Raw genomic sequence first — 20767 nt, 5'->3', positions numbered from 1 at the left:
GAGGAGGTGCTTCAGAATCCTACGGATCCTTCGACCTATCAAGTGCAGACCGCTTACTTTGCTCCGACAGAATCGCATCGACGCGCGACGCGTTGAAAATTAAGTTCCCTTTTTCTTTCTTTTTTTTCTTCTTTGATTCCTCTGTTATCGCGATTGTTCAATTTTATTGTATCTCACTCGGTAAAAATATTCGTTTAAGCAGAAAAATAATTCTTCTCTTTGAGACTATCAAGTTGAAACCAATGTTCTAAAAATAATCTTTTTCAGTTATTTATCAAATGGACTATCAAACACGAAAGATAATGTAATCTGTTAGAAGGTCGAAAAATGTGTTCACAGACTTGGAATATATCGTGAAACTACGATATTTTAGCAATGAAACGCTCCACGAAGAATTAAAAACTTTTGACACTAGTAGCGTAACTTTATCTCCACTTGCTTTAATTTACAGTACAAATCGTTTCCAATTCTGTTCTCGATAATTCGGATGTTCATTTTTCTTGTTATTCGCGCGTACTGTTACTATTTTTGATATTTTAGAAATGTTCAGAGACATAAAGTAGCCCAATTATGCAAATTAACGATCAGTAGATATAGCTATATAATACATGCAGGAGAAATGACGATCATTGATTTTCAAGCAATAATAAATAAAATATTCAACGATGGCGATGGTTATTACGACCATCTCTCGTAACATTGCCCGTACCGTGCGAAGCATACAGGTGTCTTTCACTAACGTTTCACCGCTGTCACTTTCCTGAAAACTGTATGAACCGGAGCTCTAGCTCGATGGAAATTTATTCACAGCTCATTGTTAGAATCATTTGTCAGAGTCTCCGCTCAAGCTAACTTAACGCGATTTTGAATTTCCATTCGTAGATAACGAGTATGAACCATTTGAATCTCAAGTGGTACAATTGGCAGCATCGTTCAAATCGATAATGCGACCAAAAGAAAAAAATCTTTGTAAATTTCGAGATCACCTTTGAACATTTCATTAACAAGAAATAGAGCCCAGACATCGTAACCGTTATAAGGCAGATTTTAAAAGTTGCGATGTGAGAGTTAATGTAAAAAAAGAAGTAAATATCCTGGTTAAGGATGTAAAGGACTTGTAGAGGATTGTAATGTAGAATAACGAGAACTTGCTGTTGCAACCCGTCGAATATATTTAAATTAAATAAATTAATAAATATAAATAATGTCGAGAGACGCTCGTACAAACACATTCGCTAAGACAGTGTATAATTGCTCGCTGATAACTCGTAGATACTCGGTATATACTGATTCGCTCGCGATCGCGTCTGTTTATTTATACCGGTCGGCAGACAGTCGGAAAATTCAAATTCGTCTTTGTTGCACGTAACGGTGACATTGTTTTATCTGGAGATCATTTATTATCACATCATGTAAGTCCTAACGATATTGATACTCCGAGGCAAAACAACAACACGATTTGATTTTTCCTCTAGCTCGTGTGCCGCTACAAGGATAACCATTTTAAACGATGAAAATTTTGTCGACTACCGGTGATCATTATCGATGAGAGAAATTTTATTTCGATTACGAACAGCTACTCGGTAACAAAGACAGAATTCGCGCCATGGAGAATAGTTACTCAGAAGCAAGCAAAATTTCGCGCATATACATTGATTCTTGGTAAACAAAATTAAATGCCCGTCATCGGTAATGGTCCTTTGAGATTTATCGATAACCGAGTTTAAATGAAAAATTCATTTTCGCTCGATCAGTCTGTTCACAGCACGTCCAGACAGTACCCGTGTTACTTTGTATCTCTGAAAGATAGCAAATGTCACACCCATCGAGCCATTAAATACCCGGAAAGTTATGGAAAAGCGAGAAACGAGGTACATGGAAATATGTTCTTGAATCGCCGCGAACCATTTCATCCCCTCGTGCTCCACGATCGCATCCCGCGTCAGATACACCTTACCCGTGACACCGAGTCGTCGAAGAAGCCGGGGGCGGGAGGGCAACGACAACGAGTCGAAGCTGATGGAGTTTCCTCGCGGCCACACGGGCCTCCGCCGATCCTCCGCTTCGAACAGACTTCGCGATTACGGGGGAAAACGCACGACGAGTTGACTTTCGCGCTTCCGGCGGCGGAGCTTACCCTCCGCCAAGGGGTTGCGACCCTCCGTGTTCGTACAACCACCGTGAGCTTCGTACGGTACGCCCCGCCTGTCGACCAATCGTCTGCGATCCTTGGCTACCCCCGATCGCGCGATTTCTCGATTGGCCGTGTACCGACGCGAACCCGATCAAAGGCGACGCGTCCTGGCCAGCTCACCCACATCCGGCCACCCCTGTAGCCGCGAACAGAGGCCAGGAACCGCGAGCCATAGATCACGCGTATACGTCGCGCATCTGCGGCGCCGTTAGTCATCGGCGACGAGGAACCCGTCCGGTTCGATTTCACGCGCGTTTCGTCGGCTCCGGTCGCTTCGACTTCGCTCCGATCTCGCTCTTCGGTTTTGCGCTTCGAGCTGCGACCAAAACGCTCATCGGCTTCGCGAGTACGGAGAACCGTTGACAAGCAACGTGGACGAGCAAGAGGTTCGAGTGATTATTATTTGGCACGGTGGTTGGTAAACTGGTTCTCGTTGATTACCGGTTTCATAGGTATGATCGGTTCGAAGATCGAGCAATTGATTATTTTGGCCCGTTGCTTGGGAGCTTTGGTACGAGTTTACCGTGTGGTTTGGAAAAAAGTGTAGAAATTTCCGGCCGTATCGTAGTTTTCCAATCGAGTGAAAGAAAGAGTTTTGGCGATACGCATTTATCCTTTAATCGTCATTTTATATGCATACGATTTTCTGTTCCGTTCGCATTCCTCTTTCGTTAAATGTTCGCGTTTTCGTTGGATATCTCGAGCGAGGAATGATCGTTGTATTAGCAATCTTATTTGTTTCCCTTAGCTTTAGTTCTTAACGTAGAACCGGAGTGACAGATTGATCGAACGTCATCGACGTTTCTCTTCCTTTTTCAAAATTGAATCGCTAAAAGTGCGCGATACGTGTTACTAAATATTTATGGTAAAATCGAGGATCGAATAGCGCAGAAATACTTCGTTTAAACGGTAAATCAAGAAACTGTACCGTTTCCACGAAATATGTACGTATCTTGTTTACTTTTGGAACAAGATGGCTACCGTCACTCGTTTCGGAATCTTAAGAGACGATGAAACGTTATCGAAGATTCGACTGTAAATTTCCACGACGTATTTAAGCCAGATCTGTACCGTCGATCAACTTTTAAGATCGGAGGAAATCCGCGATTCGCCAGTAAAAATCAGACGGATTATCTCGCAGGTAAGGAATCACTATTGATCGTATTTTCCAAAATGTTGCGTAGAGTGCGAAATTTTCTAGTGGACAAATAAGTAACTGTCGATAAAAATACGAATTTGTCGATAAAAATATTAAGAATGTGACAATATTAAAATATTCACTATTCTACGATGTTCGAATTACGTTGCCAAATTCTTTCGATCCGGTGTCACTGTTATTACTGCGAACAGCAGCTACTTGGAAACTCAGTATGGTTTGCATGATCCAATGGGACAACCGAGATTCGTGAAACAATTTCGACGACCGAGGGTTTAACTTGGATCAAACGACTTGAGTTTTCTTGAGAAGTTCAAAGAATTAGTTTATTGGACGTCGTGTCAAAGAAATTGCAACTGGCCAGAATCGCGAAGAAAATAGTAAAGGTCGCTTTTTACGATAAAAAGTATCGCCGACATTTTCGTTACAAGCTCGGATAAAAAAAGTCGTAAAAAAATGACTCTTACTACTTTCTTCGAGATTCCGAACAATTCCAATTTCTTGTCAAATTTTGTTACACTTCGTCGAGTAAACTAATGCCTTTGTCTTCTCTGAAGGCTCCAACTCGTTTGCTTCAATTGTGAAAAGTTACTCTGTTGTAAATGGCGTCCGAATATTAACTGTATTAACAATAAAATAAAATCAATGTTTCCTTCAGAACAGCGATACGTAGTAACAGCGCTTGAAAGTCATTCAACGAGAATATACTAAATTTGCATTTTGTCAATGAATATTTTACGACCACGATCCACCCATCAATTTTCGCCTCTCCTTTTCGTTCTTTCGTACAAATTTTACTTGTTTATTAATTATCCTAGAATTCGTTGATCGTCCTTTATGCTGTTTTATAACGTAAGAGAATTTCAATAACTTCAATTCTTTACCAAAAGAGTATGCTCTTACTGAGAGACTACCACATAACGTACGCTTAACATTCCCTTCCATTTAGTTTCTCATGGAAAATTCGGCTTCTTACCGCTTACACCTAACTTTATAGTTAGTTATTTATAGTTAACTAATAATCATACCATAGTTTACTAAATATTCCCTCCATTTTCCCTTTTCTCCTAATGTCTACGTTATATCTACGCCCTCCGCATCGATTACTTCCTCGTAGCCCTTTGGAGGCGACGATAAAACGACCGAAACTCTAGAGAATTCGCGAATTTCTCGTCGGGAGTTCACAGAGCGATTAGCCGTGGCATGTGCCGCTGTCCGACAGTTCGTCGATTACCCTGCGTAAACGCACCTGTAAACCCGGTTTTCCGTCGCTGAGCCGTGTAATTGCCCGTCCACGGCTCGCCTCTGTCGCCTATAATAGCTGCTGTTGCGCCAGGTCCACGCATATGCTAAAAACGCTTTCGCAAATGTGAAACCCCGTGTGGCGCCGGGAGCACGATGTTTTTTTGACCGGCGATATCTCGTAGTAAGCGACGCACCCTCGAAAACCATCGTGTCCATTCAGCAAAAATGTAACGTATTTCCATTCGCGTCGCTTACTTTGACGCTTTTATATTTATACCATAACCATAGGTATTACAAGTTTACCAGACTCGACCATACTTGGCAGTTCATCGTGTTCTCTCCCTTCCATGTATCTTTGTAACTAGCGTTATTTTATTCGGAATCGTCGCCATTCGTTCGATCGACACCGAACAAAGTTCAACGCGATTCGAATTGGCCAGGCGTTAAGTCCCTGATGGCTCGATATCATTCGTAGTTCGCGAGATATATTTGAACAGAAGGTGGAAAATGATCGTCAACGAGGTAGTTTTGGAACGACCATATCGGACGTCGCTCGCAAGCGAAACGTCTTTTCTTTTGTTTGATTCTTCCAGGAGATAGCGAACGACCTACGACGATGACCATATGCGATGTATGCATATAGCGATATCGTTACGAAAACTTTTAATTACCGACGCGTGACTGTCGTTCCGTACGAGATCGAACTCGTTGCCCCGTGTTCATATAAATGTTAAGCAATAGCGCTGCAGATACGGGAAGAATCGGAATAAAATAGCGAGCAGGGAACAGACGCGCACCAGTTGTTGGGCCGGTATCACGAAAACCAGAAAAGTATCTGTTACGTGAAATCACGGGTCTCCTGGAACCACTACACGTTGTAGCACAAGCGTCGTGCACGGCATGTACAACCGAATCACGCAATCACTGTCAATCGTGTGAAGCGGGGCACGTGCACGACCGAAACTAATCCTACGCGCCGTTAAATGAATTTAACAGTCGGATCCGACCTCCCGTTGGCTCTTTCCAACAATCGTTTGCCGATGGAACGCGCGTCGTCTAAAAATATCGCTTCGTGCAAATAGATCAGACAGATCAAACGATCCACGTTGTACCACACTTGCACGATCTTGTCACTATCACATTACGAAAAACAATTACGTTGCAACATCGAAGCGACGTACAAAAATATATCGCGTCGCAACGACACGATAAGAAAAATGTCGCGATAATTGCGTGGATCATAGACTACACAGACTAGCGTAAAAAAAAAAAAGAAAAAAAGAAAATGACGCGGTAGCGGTAATTGGATCTTCAACCAGCAATTGTATCGTTAATGTCGCTTCTAACGCGCGTAGGATATCGTTGCGTGCCGAAGGAACACACGACATACAATCTATCGCGAACTGACGAAATTGTTTAAATAGGCAAATGAGGCGACGTAACACGAGCCACGCTATCATTACGATTGCGATGCAACGATTAATTATTCAGAGGCTTCTAATTGCAGTCGACCCTTTCGGACAACAAAAGTCACGTCAGGGGTGGCATAGGCTAACGACACTGTTTACGCGGAACTCCTTAAAAATTGACGACAACCTCGACAGGGTGGAAGAAAAATGTTTCGCTACACCGACGAACTTACCGGTGAGCTTCTATAATTAAACGCTCGTTCGAAATACCGGAACGCCGCGGGAACCGTTGATATCGTCTTTTCGTTTTAAAAAAATCACAGTTTCCGACGCGCCACGGTTCAGGGGAAAAGGATATCGACGATTTCGTAGACACGAGCGGAAGGTCCAGGTGGAAGTTAGTCAGCAAGGTGTGACAGGCCACGTGCTTTTTTTCTCAATGAACCCCAGACCTTGCATCGTGCTTGGACAATGAAAGATATCGACGTGAGATTACCTGAACGAAATGACTGGAAGAGTCGTTAAAAGTCTTCGCCTTAGTAATAATGAAAATTTGGAATTGAAAATTAAAATCGCGTCTTAACGATGAAAGCAGATACTAACTTGCGGAACGACTTTAAATGAAATACGTAGCACAGCTGCAAGTTAAACGGATAACTCGCTGCATAACTTTCAGCGCGAAGCTGTTCGAAAAGCTATTTTCGTTAACTTCTTTCTAATAAATAGCCGATAAAGATCGACGTCTACGTATAAATTCGACGTAGAATCGAGAACAAAGATTTACGCGACAGAATTTCTAAGGAAATTATACAAATTATTTGCAAGTAAATATATACTAAAGATTGATAAAACTTGCATCAATGGAAAAAAGAAGAGAAAACCAGCAGGTAAAGGGGAAATGTTATATCATGAGCAGAGAAAATCATATTCCAGATTCGAATTTGATGAAACGCGATGCGAGAGAACGGTGTCGTCTGTTCGTGCTCGATCCATCAGCATTTTTTATGCGAAAGGACGCATATGACGTGACGAGGAAAAAAATTTGCATAGGAGCTTGTCGAATTTTCAACCGACCGCAACCAACTTTCGTCGCCTTGCACCGGGCACAACTATCGAAAAGTCATCGAGCTGACATTAACCCAGGTTGCAGCGCAACTGTGACGAGCTTATCAAAGTTCCAGTGATCGATGGGTTTGCATTAAATTGCTTCTAAAAATAACCCATCCTCCTCCTCATTGCCTCCAACTTTCAATTGTTTCGATCGTCCTAGACCCGATCTTGTCTTTTCTAACTTATTTCCTGTCCAAGGGTACCCACTTGCATATTAGATAAAAATACGTTCGCCATAAACTAGCGAGATATCTTGGAAAATTATAATTTCGTAGTCGTAACCGTAGCCTTTCTCCTTTACAGGAATATTATTAATTTAATTAACGTTCTAACGATTAACGATTTAACAACATGATTTACAGATATTGCTCGTTGTCGTTGATATAGCATACAAAGTTAGCTGTCCTAAGATTCGTTATTGATCAACCCATTAATTAAGGGCCAACGTTGCCCTTACGCAACATTCCATTTGCGATATCTTTTGTCGGTCAATGTACGCGATTCGGTTTTGCCTTTTGTTACTCGTCAAAGTTGTCGAAATTTTTGGTCCGCGTCTCTGGCGTACCTTCTCCGTCCCCTTTTTTTTTCAAAGCGCGTAATTTTCCACGGTTACTTAGCTTCCCCTATCCTGACGAGGAATGACAAAGTTTGACTTTCCGTAGGAGTACCAGATTGCTCGTGTTCAAGCAATGGTCGACATATGTTACCTGCGTGCGTAAACGCGATGGGTGTTCGTGCAAGCAAGGGTTAAATAATCCGCCCACGTGTAACAGCACACCGGCGAACCGATAGTTCCACTACGATATTCGAACTTTCGGTTGCGTGACAAATTTCATCGCGACGAGCTTCAAGACGTTTTAAAATATCTGGCCGTAGGCGGCTGAGTATCCAAAAATCTACTCTCGCACGTTCGTCGGCTATAGTTACGAGTCAAAGTACGTCGATTCAGAGACTCTGCTAGTCGGTAACGTAGCGGAACAAATCACGACGACCATCGATAACTCCGTTTCGCCAATTGACGAGAAAAGTTGGCAAACGAAGCATGGTGAATCGGCTACCATTAAAAATTGAGATTCGTCCGCGTATCGTGCAACTATGAAACGCTTCCGTCATGTGCGTCGCGAAAGTAGTCATCGGGCGATAAAAATATTATGGCAAGTTAACGCTCGCATGCGACGGCCAGCGTTCCTCCTGCCTGTCTATGGCCAGACTATTAAGAAGTCAGGCCACTGCACTGGCAGCAGATCTCTTTGAGGGTTGATGGCGGCAACGATAATGACGGTGTCGGTGAAACTGGTCTTCGGGACGAAGGGTGCGGCGAACCATGGCATCATCCACCAGGACTCTCTCGGTGGTTTACCATCGACGAGCCTGAGCGATGCTCCACGTCACCGATGCATTATTGAGCCTGGGAACCCTACAGGTGGCCGGGCGTCCTGTTAGAACGAGAAAGACCGTGGCAGAGCCAGGCCGAGGCCCTCGACAAAGAGGGAACTCTCGCCGGCGAAAGGGACATGGAGAACGAAGAGGTGGAGAACAGCCGTGAGCAACGCCGGGAAAGGGGTTGCAAAAGTCAACGGAAGCGTTAGGGATATTTTACGACGTCGGACTTCCCCCCCCCCCCCCCCCCCCCGACTTTCTGACTTTTGTACCGTTTCGTTTCTTCATCGCGCAAGCGATTTTCTTCCTTAAGAGTCATTATCAGAGCTCGGACGTTTGCGTGCGTTTACGGGTAATCTACGATCGCTGGTCGAAAGAATAAGAAACATCGCGTAAATAATGGGACGAGACGTTATCTCGGTGTAATATCGGTGAACTTGAGAGGTGGATAAGTCGCGAGCATTGAGAGAATCGAGCGACGTTCGACCATCGTTCAACATTTCATTAGGTGTTGCAGTATGCAAGGAGCCGTGACTATATCTTCCTTCGTTGAACGAGACATCGCGTGGAGAGCGGCGATGGTCGCAACGAAAATCGGATCGCAACGCTAAAAAGCAACGCTATCGCTGTTTATTGACGATAAGAACCAACGAACATCGTCGAATCTTAGGAAATAAATTTATAATCGAACAACGAGAAAGAAAAGTGTAATTCGCGATATCGGTTTCGAACAGTTTCAAATCTGACAACTTAATTGCATTTTCACGACTAAGTTTCAGGAAAGCATGGAGGACAGTAGCCGGGGTGAGAGTTTGTGCAAAGTTTGCGGCGACAAAGCATCCGGCAAGCATTACGGAGTACCGAGTTGCGACGGATGCCGTGGCTTCTTTAAGCGGTCGATCCGCAGGTATGCGAGGTAATTAACTTGCTGTGGTTTCCGATGTAACCGCGTCGCTAGCAAACACGAGGCGTATGCTAATATTTATTTCGCTATTAACTGTTGGTTTAAATTCAACGAAATCTAGTTGTGCAATTAAGTTCTATTAATATTCAATTCCATCGTGCAGAAACCTGGATTACGTCTGTAAGGAGAACGGTCGCTGTATCGTGGACGTTTCTCGTCGTAATCAGTGCCAGGCATGTCGGTTTACCAAGTGCCTTCAGGTCAACATGAAACGAGATGGTACGCTTCGTTTCTACGGTGATTACGTTTTTATTCTTTACTTGTAACAAATTCGACTCGACGCTCTTTCATAGGGCTCTCTTCGTACAAAATATGCTGCAAATGTCAGACTGTCAGGCGCGCCGAAAACTCGAATAGCTTTTCGTTCGTGTGCAAACGTAAGGCATAATTTAATCTCGAAGAATCACCTCGGTCCAAAGTGATTCGCTATTTCCACGTAATACCATACGAGGTTTACGTTCAGTTTCGAAACGTATCCGCTATTTTCGATACTCGTTCTAAAAGCGTCGTTGAAATACATCACACGTGGAACGAGAAGAAACTTACTGGAAAGTTAGCTTCGCCTTAACATACCCGAGATTCGACGTCGACACGTTCGTCAAAAGGTTTGCGGATGACAGGCGCCGATACGTCCCCCGTTATTGCGGCCGCGTACCCGCGCGAATGCACGAACATTCGTAGCCAACATCCAAAATATTACAATGCATGGTGACGTTCCGTTCGCCAACAAAGAAATAGGGAAGTTGCTCGAAGGGCTGGCGAGTAGAGAGAGAGAGAGAGAGAGAGAGAGGAAAAAAAAGGGTGCTCGCACCCACATGAAATTCTATATTCGTGCTTGCTCACGCCAGAATCCGGAAAGTTAGCCATGCCGCGAGCAGTGTCACAAGCAGCCTGACGTTCACAGGTTTTGTAAACACTTCTAGCCCGACCCGATAATCCAAACACTTGATTGCGCGGGGATATCAATTAGCGAAGGAGGGCAGGAAAGGTACCATTAGTGGTCTCCACTCTCATGGTTTTGATTATATCCTTGCCGATGCTATAAAAAAAGCATGAAATCGATCGCAGGGTGAAGCGGGATTTTGCTTTCGTATAGCAACATATGTGGGTAAGGGATGTTTGATTTTAAACGGGGGATAATTCGTTGGGGTAATTTATAATTTTGTTTCGTGCCAGATAAGACTTTAATACGAGCGTTAAATTGATAGAATTTAATCGTGAAGTTTACGATATATATTTCGTACGTGTGTACTCGAAATACTTGACGACTTAAAAAACAATTTATGCCTACCGAGGTACTACTTGATATTAAGAACTAAAATATTACAGTTAGGATTGTTTCGACGCCAATAGAATAAATTGTCTGTATGGCCACAAATGCATAACTGAATATGACATACTAAGGAATTATGATACTCACAGCGGTGCAGCACGAAAGAGCTCCACGAAATACCTCGTCCCTGGTCGCAGCCGCGAGAAGAGGTCCGTCGGTATTATATCCTGGAATCCCACACGTTTACCACGCAGCGAGCAACCCTTACCATCCCCTTTTGTATCCTGCGCTATTTCCCTTCAAGCCGACAATGTCGGCTTTTACACCATCGGTCGGTAAGCGAAACAATCTACTCTATTGTAAATATTAATCCTAAATTATTTCATCTTTAATGTTCCATACAAAAACGTATGGGAAATTATTTCACGTTGTACAAACAGTTACTACGATACTTTTTTCATTTGTAGCACATTTTTTGCCACGTTCACCGACAGAGCCGTTAACAGTGAACACAGCTAAAGAGGACGAGGTGACGAGTTCCGAGGAGGCTGGACCGATCGAAACGAGAATCGAACCAAAGGGTAAGAATTTTCTCGTAGAAATTTCGCTAGTTTATCGAAATACGTTTGTTTGTTCGAACGACGAATATTTATGAATTTTGCAGAGGAACTCGCAAGCGCTCGACTAGCACCGTCTGTTACGAACTCTGGAGCAACGGATTATATATCTAGCTTCTCTATTTTACCCACGGAGAACATCTACGAATTTGCGGCGAAATTACTCTTCTTTGCTGTCAGATGGGCGAGAAGCATCCATTCGTTCTTACAAGTAATCCGCGTGCTCACGCGTGATCTTTATATAAATGTAAAGACGAATTAGCATCGTGTTAATAAAAATCGTTTGGCGTTTCTTTCAAGCTGCCCTACAGGGACCAAACTATTCTACTGGAAGAATCTTGGAGCGAGCTTTTCGTGTTGACCGCCGCGCAGTGGAACTTTCCAGTCGAAGAATCCACTTTGGTACCGAACGATTTATCATCCGAAAGAAAAGAGACGCTCGTCGACGAAGTAAGGAAGCTGCGAGAGTTATTGGCAAAATGTGCTCTCCTCAGGGTCGATCATTCGGAATACGCCTGCTTGAAGGCCATAGTTCTCTTCAAAGGAGGTAAAAGAACTTTGCACAAATGTTAAAATTAATCGCACAAATGTTAATTAGAGAAATCGTGCGATAAGAATGTGAACATTTATTTAGAATCGCGAGGACTATGTGAACCAGGGCGGATAACAGCGTTACAAGAACAAACGGTAGCTGTATTCTGTGAGAGGGATGCACGGAGGGTTGGACGACTTTTGCTGCTGTTGCCGCCCGCACGCGCGCTTTGTCGATCTATCTTGCAAGAATTGTTGTTCAAGCCGACGGTAGGGGATGTCAGCGTGGAACGATTATTGGGCGACATGGTCAGTGCTCTCAGGCCGACATAACGCCAATTCGACTCGGTCGGTACGATGCTCTTGGGGCAAGCCACCAATTTATATCAACAATTGCTTCAAAGACAATTGCAACATTTTTGGAGGAACGATCGTTTCCAATGATCGTGAGATTTCGGCGTTTTATCGTTCGCTATTTCTTTTCAAATCACGAGGAGACGAGAAGTAATAGTACCGATGCATCGAACGTTTTCACGTCGATAAAAAAGGTTTTTCATAGAAATCGAAAGTCGACGGAATAATTCGAGAAGTATTAAGCGTTTACGTAAAATCTAGTCAATTCTTTCCTATGCGTATTGTAAATTACAATGTGACACTATTAAGTCTAATTGCGACCTGTACATATACGTATTAGAAGTAAGTGTTCCATAATATATTAGCGAAGTGAAACGTTGCTCTTTTATTACAAAATTGTATTTTTTCTTTTCTCCTTCTTTTTTCTTTTATTCATCTTTATCGATAAATTAAAAATATCTCGTTCGTTAATTTCCCGAACCATTTTCGACATATACAGGTAGATTCGTGAACATGTCGAAGATTGCGGGAAGACGTGGGACAGGCGGAGTTCATTCACGAACGAAGAAAATGTGTGAAATCGAAAGACATTGACAGATTGTAGGCGACGCGATTGTTCGGTTTATTTCAGCAAAACCCTCAGAATTTTTGAAACGTTTATTTCCACATCACAACAATAAAATTCGTTTACAGAGTGTATGGGCATTCGCGACGTTAAATAAAAGTTACTCTTATGGATGATCATCGGGAAGATTGGCATCAAAGAAAAAAAAGAGACACTAACGCACACCGTAATTTTTTTTTTTTTTTTATTAACTAGAATAATTTATTTTTTTTTTTCATTGTAGAAAAAGGAGAATGTATCTTAACTCATGGACTGCATTGTACTCATATATATATATACATATATATACAATTACATACAATCCTCAATTAAATGTTACACATAAATTCATTATAGATTGATTTCTCATTACTTTTTCGTCCTTGTGTGGCTTGCGTGTGTGTTCGTGTATGTAAAAAATATTCAACCCGAAAGCGACAACTGTCGCTTCTTTCCCATTTTCTTTTCCTGTTGTTTCATTGCCCGGAATACGTACGACGATAAAAAAAAAATTTCCCTCGGTTATCTTCTTAGATGTAGCTTGTAGAGTGGAAAAAAGTAGCTCCGAGTGCTATGAATTCGTTCGTTCTTTTTTTTTCAGTTCTTTTGCCTTTTTTTATCCGTGGACTAAGACAAGGACGGAGAGATAGCGAAATTGGAAGGTACGGGATGGACAGACAAGGGAAGACGAAAACAAGAAGTACAAGGTGGAAGGTAACGTTGAAGGTAACGGTAACGATGGAAGATCTCGTACAAATCGATCGAAGAACGATGTCGACGAACGAATAAAAATGGGAAAAAGTTTCGGATGTGCGGAAATAGAAATGGAAAAAAATGATCGGTGATTAGGAACTTCTTTGTTTTCCCTTTCTCTTTTTTCCTTTTCTTTCTCTGGATATTATTCCGAGATCGATAGAAATCGTGCAAGATGCAAAGGTACGAAAGAGAATTTCGAAAAAGTACGATCGCGGTGTTTCCGTTCTTTTCTTTCTGCGAATTCGAGATACGAGCTCGGATATTAAAAAAAAAAAAAAAAAAAAAAGGGAAAATTTTACACTGGCTACTCTTCGCTCTTTTTTTTCCACCTCCTTTCTTTTTCTTTTCTGACCGTCGCGTGAAACACGTTTGAACTATTTTTCCTGAACTCGGAGGGCATATCATCCCCCCCTCCTAACACGTTCCTTAGTTTTTCTTCGGCTTTTGTTTGCGGCATCTAAAAACGCGTAATATTATGCGCGTTTACGATGAAACTGGGGGACAAAAAAAAAAAAAAAGAAAGAAAAAACGAATGAAGAAAGTCCTTTTGCCTGCGTTGAAAAATCTATCTATTTTATGAAGTGTGTCCAGCTTTTCGTTTTCCTTTTCTTTTTTTTTTTTTCTATAGTTTACTCGTTTTAGGAATAACTGATAATATTTATTAGTAATACCGTTCTCCTTTCCTCTCTTGCGTAACGCGCTTACATTCAAATAGACTTTTATTTTCAGAGTTACACACAGTTAATAAAATTTCGCGATTAAGCAAATCGGTCTCGCTGCGTTTGTCGTTCGTTTGCGTGTGGGTGTGTTCTTTTTTCCCTCAATTCACCATTACTACTCCCTTTTTCTCTCATCTATAATATTACTTTATTTATCTTTATTTTTAATTACGTTTTATCATCTTTATTTGTGAGGAATTGTTCTCGTCGAGCGTATCGCTCGCTGATGATCACGGTGCATCTTCGCTCACGCGCGCGCTTCAACATCGATTTCTCTCGCTCTTCGTTCTCCGTAATTTTCTTAATTAATAATAGAATAAGAATAATAACAATACGAATAATAATGGTAATAGTAGTAGTAGTAGTAGTAGTAGTATCGTAGTAGTAGTAGTAAGTAGTAGTATCGTAGTAGTAGTAGTAGTAGTAGTAGTAGTAGTAATGTAGTAGTAGTAATAATGATAATAATTAAAAAGCGATAAATTTTGTGGAGATACGAAGGGAAGGAAGCATACACGAATTTTCCCTTTTTTTTTTTCTTCCGCGAAAAGCAAACACACGAAAAGTGATTTCTCTCGTTCTCTTGCGAACTTTCGAATTTCGATGGCACGAACAAAACGGCAGCTTTGTCCGCGCGTTTAGCCAAAAGAAAGAAAAGCGACGTTAGCTGGCGCATGAGCGTTACAAAATGAAAAAGACGCGCGTACATCGGCGTCTCGCCCGATTTTTCCTGTATCTTTTCAACCAGTAGCGCGAATCGAATTCACATAATATGCCCATTATTAATGTCGTTTCGTTTAATTTTCATTACCTTTTCAAAATCCATTTTCGTTTCTTTATCTTCTTCTTTTTTCTTTTTTTTTTTTTTTCATCTTTCCATTCGTTTGTTCTCCCGTGTTCGCGATATCGTCTGCGTTTATATTATACCCACGATGACAAAAATCGTCGATTCGTAATTACATTTACTTTTTCTTTTTTATCTTCATCGTTCTCTTTAAAAAAAAAAAAAAAGAAAAAAAAAGAAAAGAGACAAAAAAACAACACAACGGCATTTCTACTATTCCCATTCTATTTTAACGCTAATATGTAGGACAAAAAACTAACAGATTTCGGTATAATAACAAATCATCGTCCACCGAGCCCGAGACGAGTCCGCGAGTCGCCGAGCAACCGATCGATCCATAATACCCGTTTTCTTCTCTTTTTCTCTCTATCTCCCTCTCTCTCTCTCTCTCTCGCTCTTTTGTCTGCAAACTTTCGCGCGCCTAAAATCCACCTTCTCAGCGATTCTCTCTCTCTCTCCCCCTCTCTCTCTACCCTGTGTCTTGTTCTCGGCGGTTCTCTGGACGCTCTCGGGCAATTCGGCGCGACGAAATATAACAGGTTGTTTGCTCTGACGACCGTAGAGTGCCTCGTTTCTCGTCCATCTCTTCCGCTTCGACGATGGACACAACAGAGAAAAAAAAAAAGAAGTTAGAAATCTGTCGAAGCCTACGCCTCCCTATCGACGTTCCGACTCTCGTTGTTTTCTCTTCCTCTACGCCCGTAATCGATAATCACGCATTTACAATAATCCTGTCTTTACAGTTCTATATTATAGAATTATTAATATCTTTACTTCGCAGAAGTCGTATTACGAGAACCCCCGCTGGCTACCGGATACGGGACGACACTTTTTTATTGCTGTCGAGATGGTTTTTCGAAGGTTGGCAGTGACGCGTGCTAGTTAACGATTCCGTCAACTATTCCAACGGATACAGTTTCCATGCCCGATACTTTCGTTACGTCTCGTTCGTTTGAACGAATAAAGACGAGCATCGAACGATCGAACGATAGGATCCGTTTTGTTCGGCTCGCGCATCCGATCGGCAGGTTCTCGAGGCACGATGTATCAGGATATATTTCTTAACTGTGTACGATTATTTCGGTTTTCTACGGTTTGTTGATAAAAAACGGCGAAGGGCGGAGGGGGCGACGGCGTAAGAAGAGAAACAGGCAACGTTCAACGAGACTCGGGCATCTTCGTATCGATACGAGGCAAATCGTGGTTCGAACGCGTGGAGGGGATCGTACGAGAAACGAGAAACTCTAGCTACTTCACACTATGTACATTCAGAAAGGAGAGCCTCCGGCGAGCAGCAACGAGCGAGAATCGCGAAAAAATAAAAATGGAGGTCTCGCGCGTTGTTTCGACGAAGAGGCCCTCCGCCTCGACAGAGCTCGCGAATACAATAATTCTATTTCATAATTGTTTTATCATCGCTATTTCACGTTCAACTATTTCCTATTGTAGAAAGGGGGAGGGGGTCTGTGGATAGGGTTGGGGACATTTCTCTTGCTGGATTATTCCTTACTGCTTGCGATCGTTCTCTCTCTCTCTCTCTCTCTTTCTTTCTCTCTCTCTCTCTCTCTCTCTCTCTCGCGCGCGCACGACTTACTTCTCCTTTTCTTTTTATTATTATTATTATTAACCATCGAGTATATGTATAATATTATATATCTATATATATCTCTCCTATCTGCGCTGTTGCTTTCGAACTCGTCCACGTCCCATGCGAAACGAGCGAAGGAAACGAAACAGATCGAACAAAGACCGTAGAACTTGGGATTCGTCCGATCGAATCGATCGACGAGGATTTTTTTATATATATATGTAGAGCGACTGTACATGTTTACGATGCTATCTGTTTGCGAGACGTAAGAATCGAAATATCCACGGTTGAAATTCTCCGAATATAGATCAGTGACTACAACGCGGTAACGTTGTAACTGCGGTCTCCTCGTTCGCGTCGATTACGATCGTGCAAAATCTCCATGCGCGTATCAAACGTCAACGACACGATGCAACAGTTATATATCGTCGTGCGGATCATCGTTTTACACGCATGATTATCGGAAGAAAGAAATCTCTAACTGGGTTTTCCCTATGCGTGTGTGTACATCACAATGGTGTTGTAAAGATGGCGCAACAAAAAAAAAAAAAAAAAAAAAAAAAAAAGAAAGACACAAAAGATAAAAGAAAGAGATATATATCCGACAACTGAAACGTGGCTTATCGTCTATATATTCTTCCCTATATACGATTGTTCTTCATCCTTTATCATATCGATCGTTTCGTTATCTCGTATTTATCTGTTTCATTATCTTCCTTCCCTATGTTCCTGTCGCTGGCTAGTTTCATTTTTCTCTGCGTTCTCTATCGTATATGCGTGTAATTGAGGTACGGTAATATCTGCTTTGTAGCTCTGAAATTTGCGAGGTAGTAGTGTGTTGAGACGTGGCGCGACGGCCACCCCCGTCGCGGGCGTCGAGCGTCCAAAGGCGTCGCTTTCCTTTCCGTTTAAAAACGTTTCGTAAGGCCCAAATCTCTCGCGTCCTTCCAGACGGCTCAAGGAAGCGTTAGATGGACGAACAAGATAGGAATGAAAAGGAATAAAAAAAAAAAAAAAAAAAAAAAAAAAAAAAAAAAATATAGAGAAACAAAGGAGGAAACAACGACAACGAGATCAGGTGGTGGACACGAGAACGAAGAAGGATCGCGAGACGATAAAGTAATAAATATGCGTGGTGAGGGGAAGCGACGGCGAACGTTGCCTCGACGCCCTGTGACGTCGACGAGATCGGCCGGCACGGCGACGCCTTTCTAAAAATCCCATGGGTTCTATTGTAACAACTATTGCACTTATGATTTGTATATCAATGTCACGCTTTCACAGATGCGGCATACGTGTCAAATGTAAGAAGAGTACTGTGTTTAACAAATTCGTCCGATAACGGTGTTTAACTTTACAGAAAGAAAAGAAAAGAGAAAAAAAAAAAAGATAGTATGGAAAAAAGAAACGGTATCGGAGAAAAAGGTCGGAGAAAGACTCTTGTTGCATGGACACTCTTGCGTTAGAACGTTTTGCGTTAAACCTTACTATTATTAATAATAACTGTTATTTAATTAATAGGTACCTTTAAATGCCATCCGGTTTCCATTATTATTATTATACTATTATTATTTGCGATCTCTATCCCCGTTTTATCACCGCTCTTTGCAAGCTTCCTCCACGCTACTCTTATTCTCGCGTCTTTCGTCTCTATTTTAAAACGTCTTAAACTCTCTCCCTCTCTTTTTCTCGTATTATCTATTTATCTCTTTTTCTTTTTTCCCCTCTGCGAATATTCCCTCTTATATAGCTTACAAAAAAAAAAAAAAAAAAACAAAGAAAAAACTGACAAAATATATATGACGTTATTACGGTGTAGATATATAGAATAATCTATATATATATATATGTATCCGATATATATAATATAGCTTTTCTATGGTAAATCTGGTACGATAATAAACTCTTAAACGCTTATTACAGGCGGAGAGAATAGGTTCTCTTTGTTTCCTTTCTTCTTCTTCTTCTTCTTCTTCTTCTTTTTTCGTCATATTCTTCGTTATTCTCATCTGTGTATATACGTTTTCCCGTTTTTCTTCTTTCTTTCGGTATTTGCATTTGCATGCGCGACGGTTCTATTTGCGTGTATTCGTATGCACGTGTACGTGCGTTTTCCAACGCACACTGTTTGTCATCTAACCGTATGCAAGTGTGTGTGTGTATGCTGACGAAATATTCGATCGGAAAAAAGATGCGCGGTTTCCTTAGGAAAATTCTGACCTGTGCTAAGAAAACTGAATCTCAGCTTTCCTTTCGTCTATTCTGTTTACACGCACGGCTAATCCCACTGTTACTGTGCTCGTAAGAAAAAAAAAAAAATATTACCTTCGATTCCCTTTTTCCCAAATGTGTGATTTCCCTCTTCTCCACTTTCTTTCGTTCGTTTTTCGTTCACTTCGTCGAATTTGTAGTCCGGTTATGGTTTTCGAATCGTCTTTCTTTACGTTTTCAACGATACAGGGCAATTCCTCACGTTCACCTACTAATTTTTAAACCAAACTCGCTAGCGGATGCTCTCCCTCCAGAAAAGAAACGAGAAACGCAGCTACTTCCTCTTCTTCTCTAGCTTTTCATCAGCCTCTTCGTCGAAAGCGAATTTCGTTTATTCAATTTCGTTGTCCTTTCAGGTCGAATACAAGTTTCCTCGAGTGGAAAGTTTTTTCCCTTCCTTCGTTCCTCGATCGTTGGCTCGATCTTTCGAAAAGCAAGACACACGACTTTCTTCTCTCGATGTTTCTCTTCCTTCCCACACGATCGTCGGACTATCACCGAAGCAGAAATTTTGCATCCGGAGGGGAGCAGCCCGCTTAAATATATGTTTTTTTCCTGCCTTAATGTCTATGTACTTTAACCTCTATGCTTGATGTACTTAATGATTATCCATATAGTATTTAAATATTATCCACTAAAAACACCATAGATTTTATTTGTTTCCTTCGAATGATCGGAAAATGTTTTCTCTTAACGCGTTTCCTATGCGTGCATTGGTACGTGTTTTCGTGTGTGTGTATGTGATGGCGCGTGCACGCGCCCGTGTATGTACGTATGTATGCGTGTAAGAGTGTGAGTTCGAAAGTGAGTACGCGATTTCCAATGATTTATAAAAAAAACCATAAAAAGAAAATAACAGAATTTGTCGATTCTACCAAAGACCATAATAAGTAAAAGAAAAATCAAAGAAATTCGGGGAAAAAGGAGCTTAAAAAAATAGTAGGGCGACGATAATAATAATAATAATGATAAAACATAGAACAATACCACAAAAAAAAAGGAGGATCAACCCGAGGATTAGAACTGAAACGTGACGATGGAGAAAAAAAAAAATTTGATAATCGAAAACCAGAAAGAAGAAACGCGCGTTTATTCCCATTGGTCGAGAAAACGCGCGCCCGCCTGTCAATCGTATTTCCGTTTTACTTTTTTTTTTCTTTTTTCCTTCCTTTCCTCCGCGTTTTTAATTATCGAATTTCTTCTCGATTGAACAGGCCGTCTCTGCCTCTCGTTTTATCCTGACTTCGACAAATCGTTTCTCTCACTCCAAACGCGGCGCGCTCACGGGTCTCTGTCAACTGCGTCAACAATTTCGTACTTGCGATCAGTTTTTTCTTTATCGTTACCATTAGAATTAGCATTATTATTATTACTATTATTATTAGCATTAAGATTATTATTATACGCCATATCTTATGAGTCCATTCCCTCGTTTTTTTCTTCCTTCTTAGATCTCTCGTCCGTCGTCAAATCAAAATTTTACCAGCAATCCCTTTACGTCCCATCTAATGTCTAATTCCTTCCCGTTTTCGAATTTAAAAGAAACCAAAAGAAAAGAAAAAAAAAATAAAGGTGTGTGTATATATTATATATATACGCACACACATATATATACATGTGTATATATATATGTATATAGTGATAAAGAAAAAACATACACCATGTGCCTCGACGATACTACGTGATCATTTCAAATGAAAGGGAAAAAAACCTAGTAAACGGAAAAATAGTTATGAAATCTTGATATCCTGGCAG

General features: G+C 41.4%; 1 protein-coding gene across 2 annotated transcripts; it reads left to right on the top strand.

The window, feature by feature from the left end:
* The first annotated feature begins 1169 nt into the window (after positions 1 to 1169).
* LOC126870914 (COUP transcription factor 1-like) lies at positions 1170 to 17331 on the top strand. Of its 2 annotated transcripts, XM_050629106.1 has the most exons (9): positions 1170 to 4822; positions 6103 to 6239; positions 9268 to 9410; positions 9562 to 9677; positions 10881 to 11066; positions 11199 to 11312; positions 11396 to 11559; positions 11649 to 11895; positions 11983 to 17331. In XM_050629106.1, exons 3-9 carry the CDS (start codon positions 9280 to 9282, stop codon positions 12210 to 12212), a joined length of 1188 nt encoding a protein of 395 aa, XP_050485063.1. In that variant the 5' UTR covers positions 1170 to 4822; positions 6103 to 6239; positions 9268 to 9279; the 3' UTR covers positions 12213 to 17331. The 2 variants fall into 2 exon arrangements, with proteins under 2 accessions (XP_050485063.1, XP_050485064.1); XM_050629107.1 differs by lacking the exon at positions 6103 to 6239.
* The last annotated feature ends 3436 nt before the right edge of the window (positions 17332 to 20767 follow it).

This window comes from Bombus huntii, chromosome 11, assembly GCF_024542735.1.
Source record: "Bombus huntii isolate Logan2020A chromosome 11, iyBomHunt1.1, whole genome shotgun sequence".
NCBI lineage: Eukaryota > Metazoa > Arthropoda > Insecta > Hymenoptera > Apidae > Bombus > Bombus huntii.
The sequence above is the reverse complement of the archived record's forward strand: the minus strand, read 5'-3'. Positions and strand labels throughout refer to the sequence as shown.

What these genes read in the sequence shown, in the direction of transcription:
- LOC126870914 (XM_050629107.1), top strand. Translation starts at nt 9,280, where the DNA reads ATGGAGGACAGTAGCCGGGGTGAGAGTTTGTGCAAAGTTTGCGGCGAC. An exon ending in TCGATCCGCAGGTATGCGAG is followed by an intron (nt 9,411 to 9,561) that starts GTAATTAACTTG and finishes TCCATCGTGCAG; the next exon opens with AAACCTGGATTACGTCTGTA. An exon ending in CATAGTTCTCTTCAAAGGAG is followed by an intron (nt 11,896 to 11,982) that starts GTAAAAGAACTT and finishes ACATTTATTTAG; the next exon opens with AATCGCGAGGACTATGTGAA.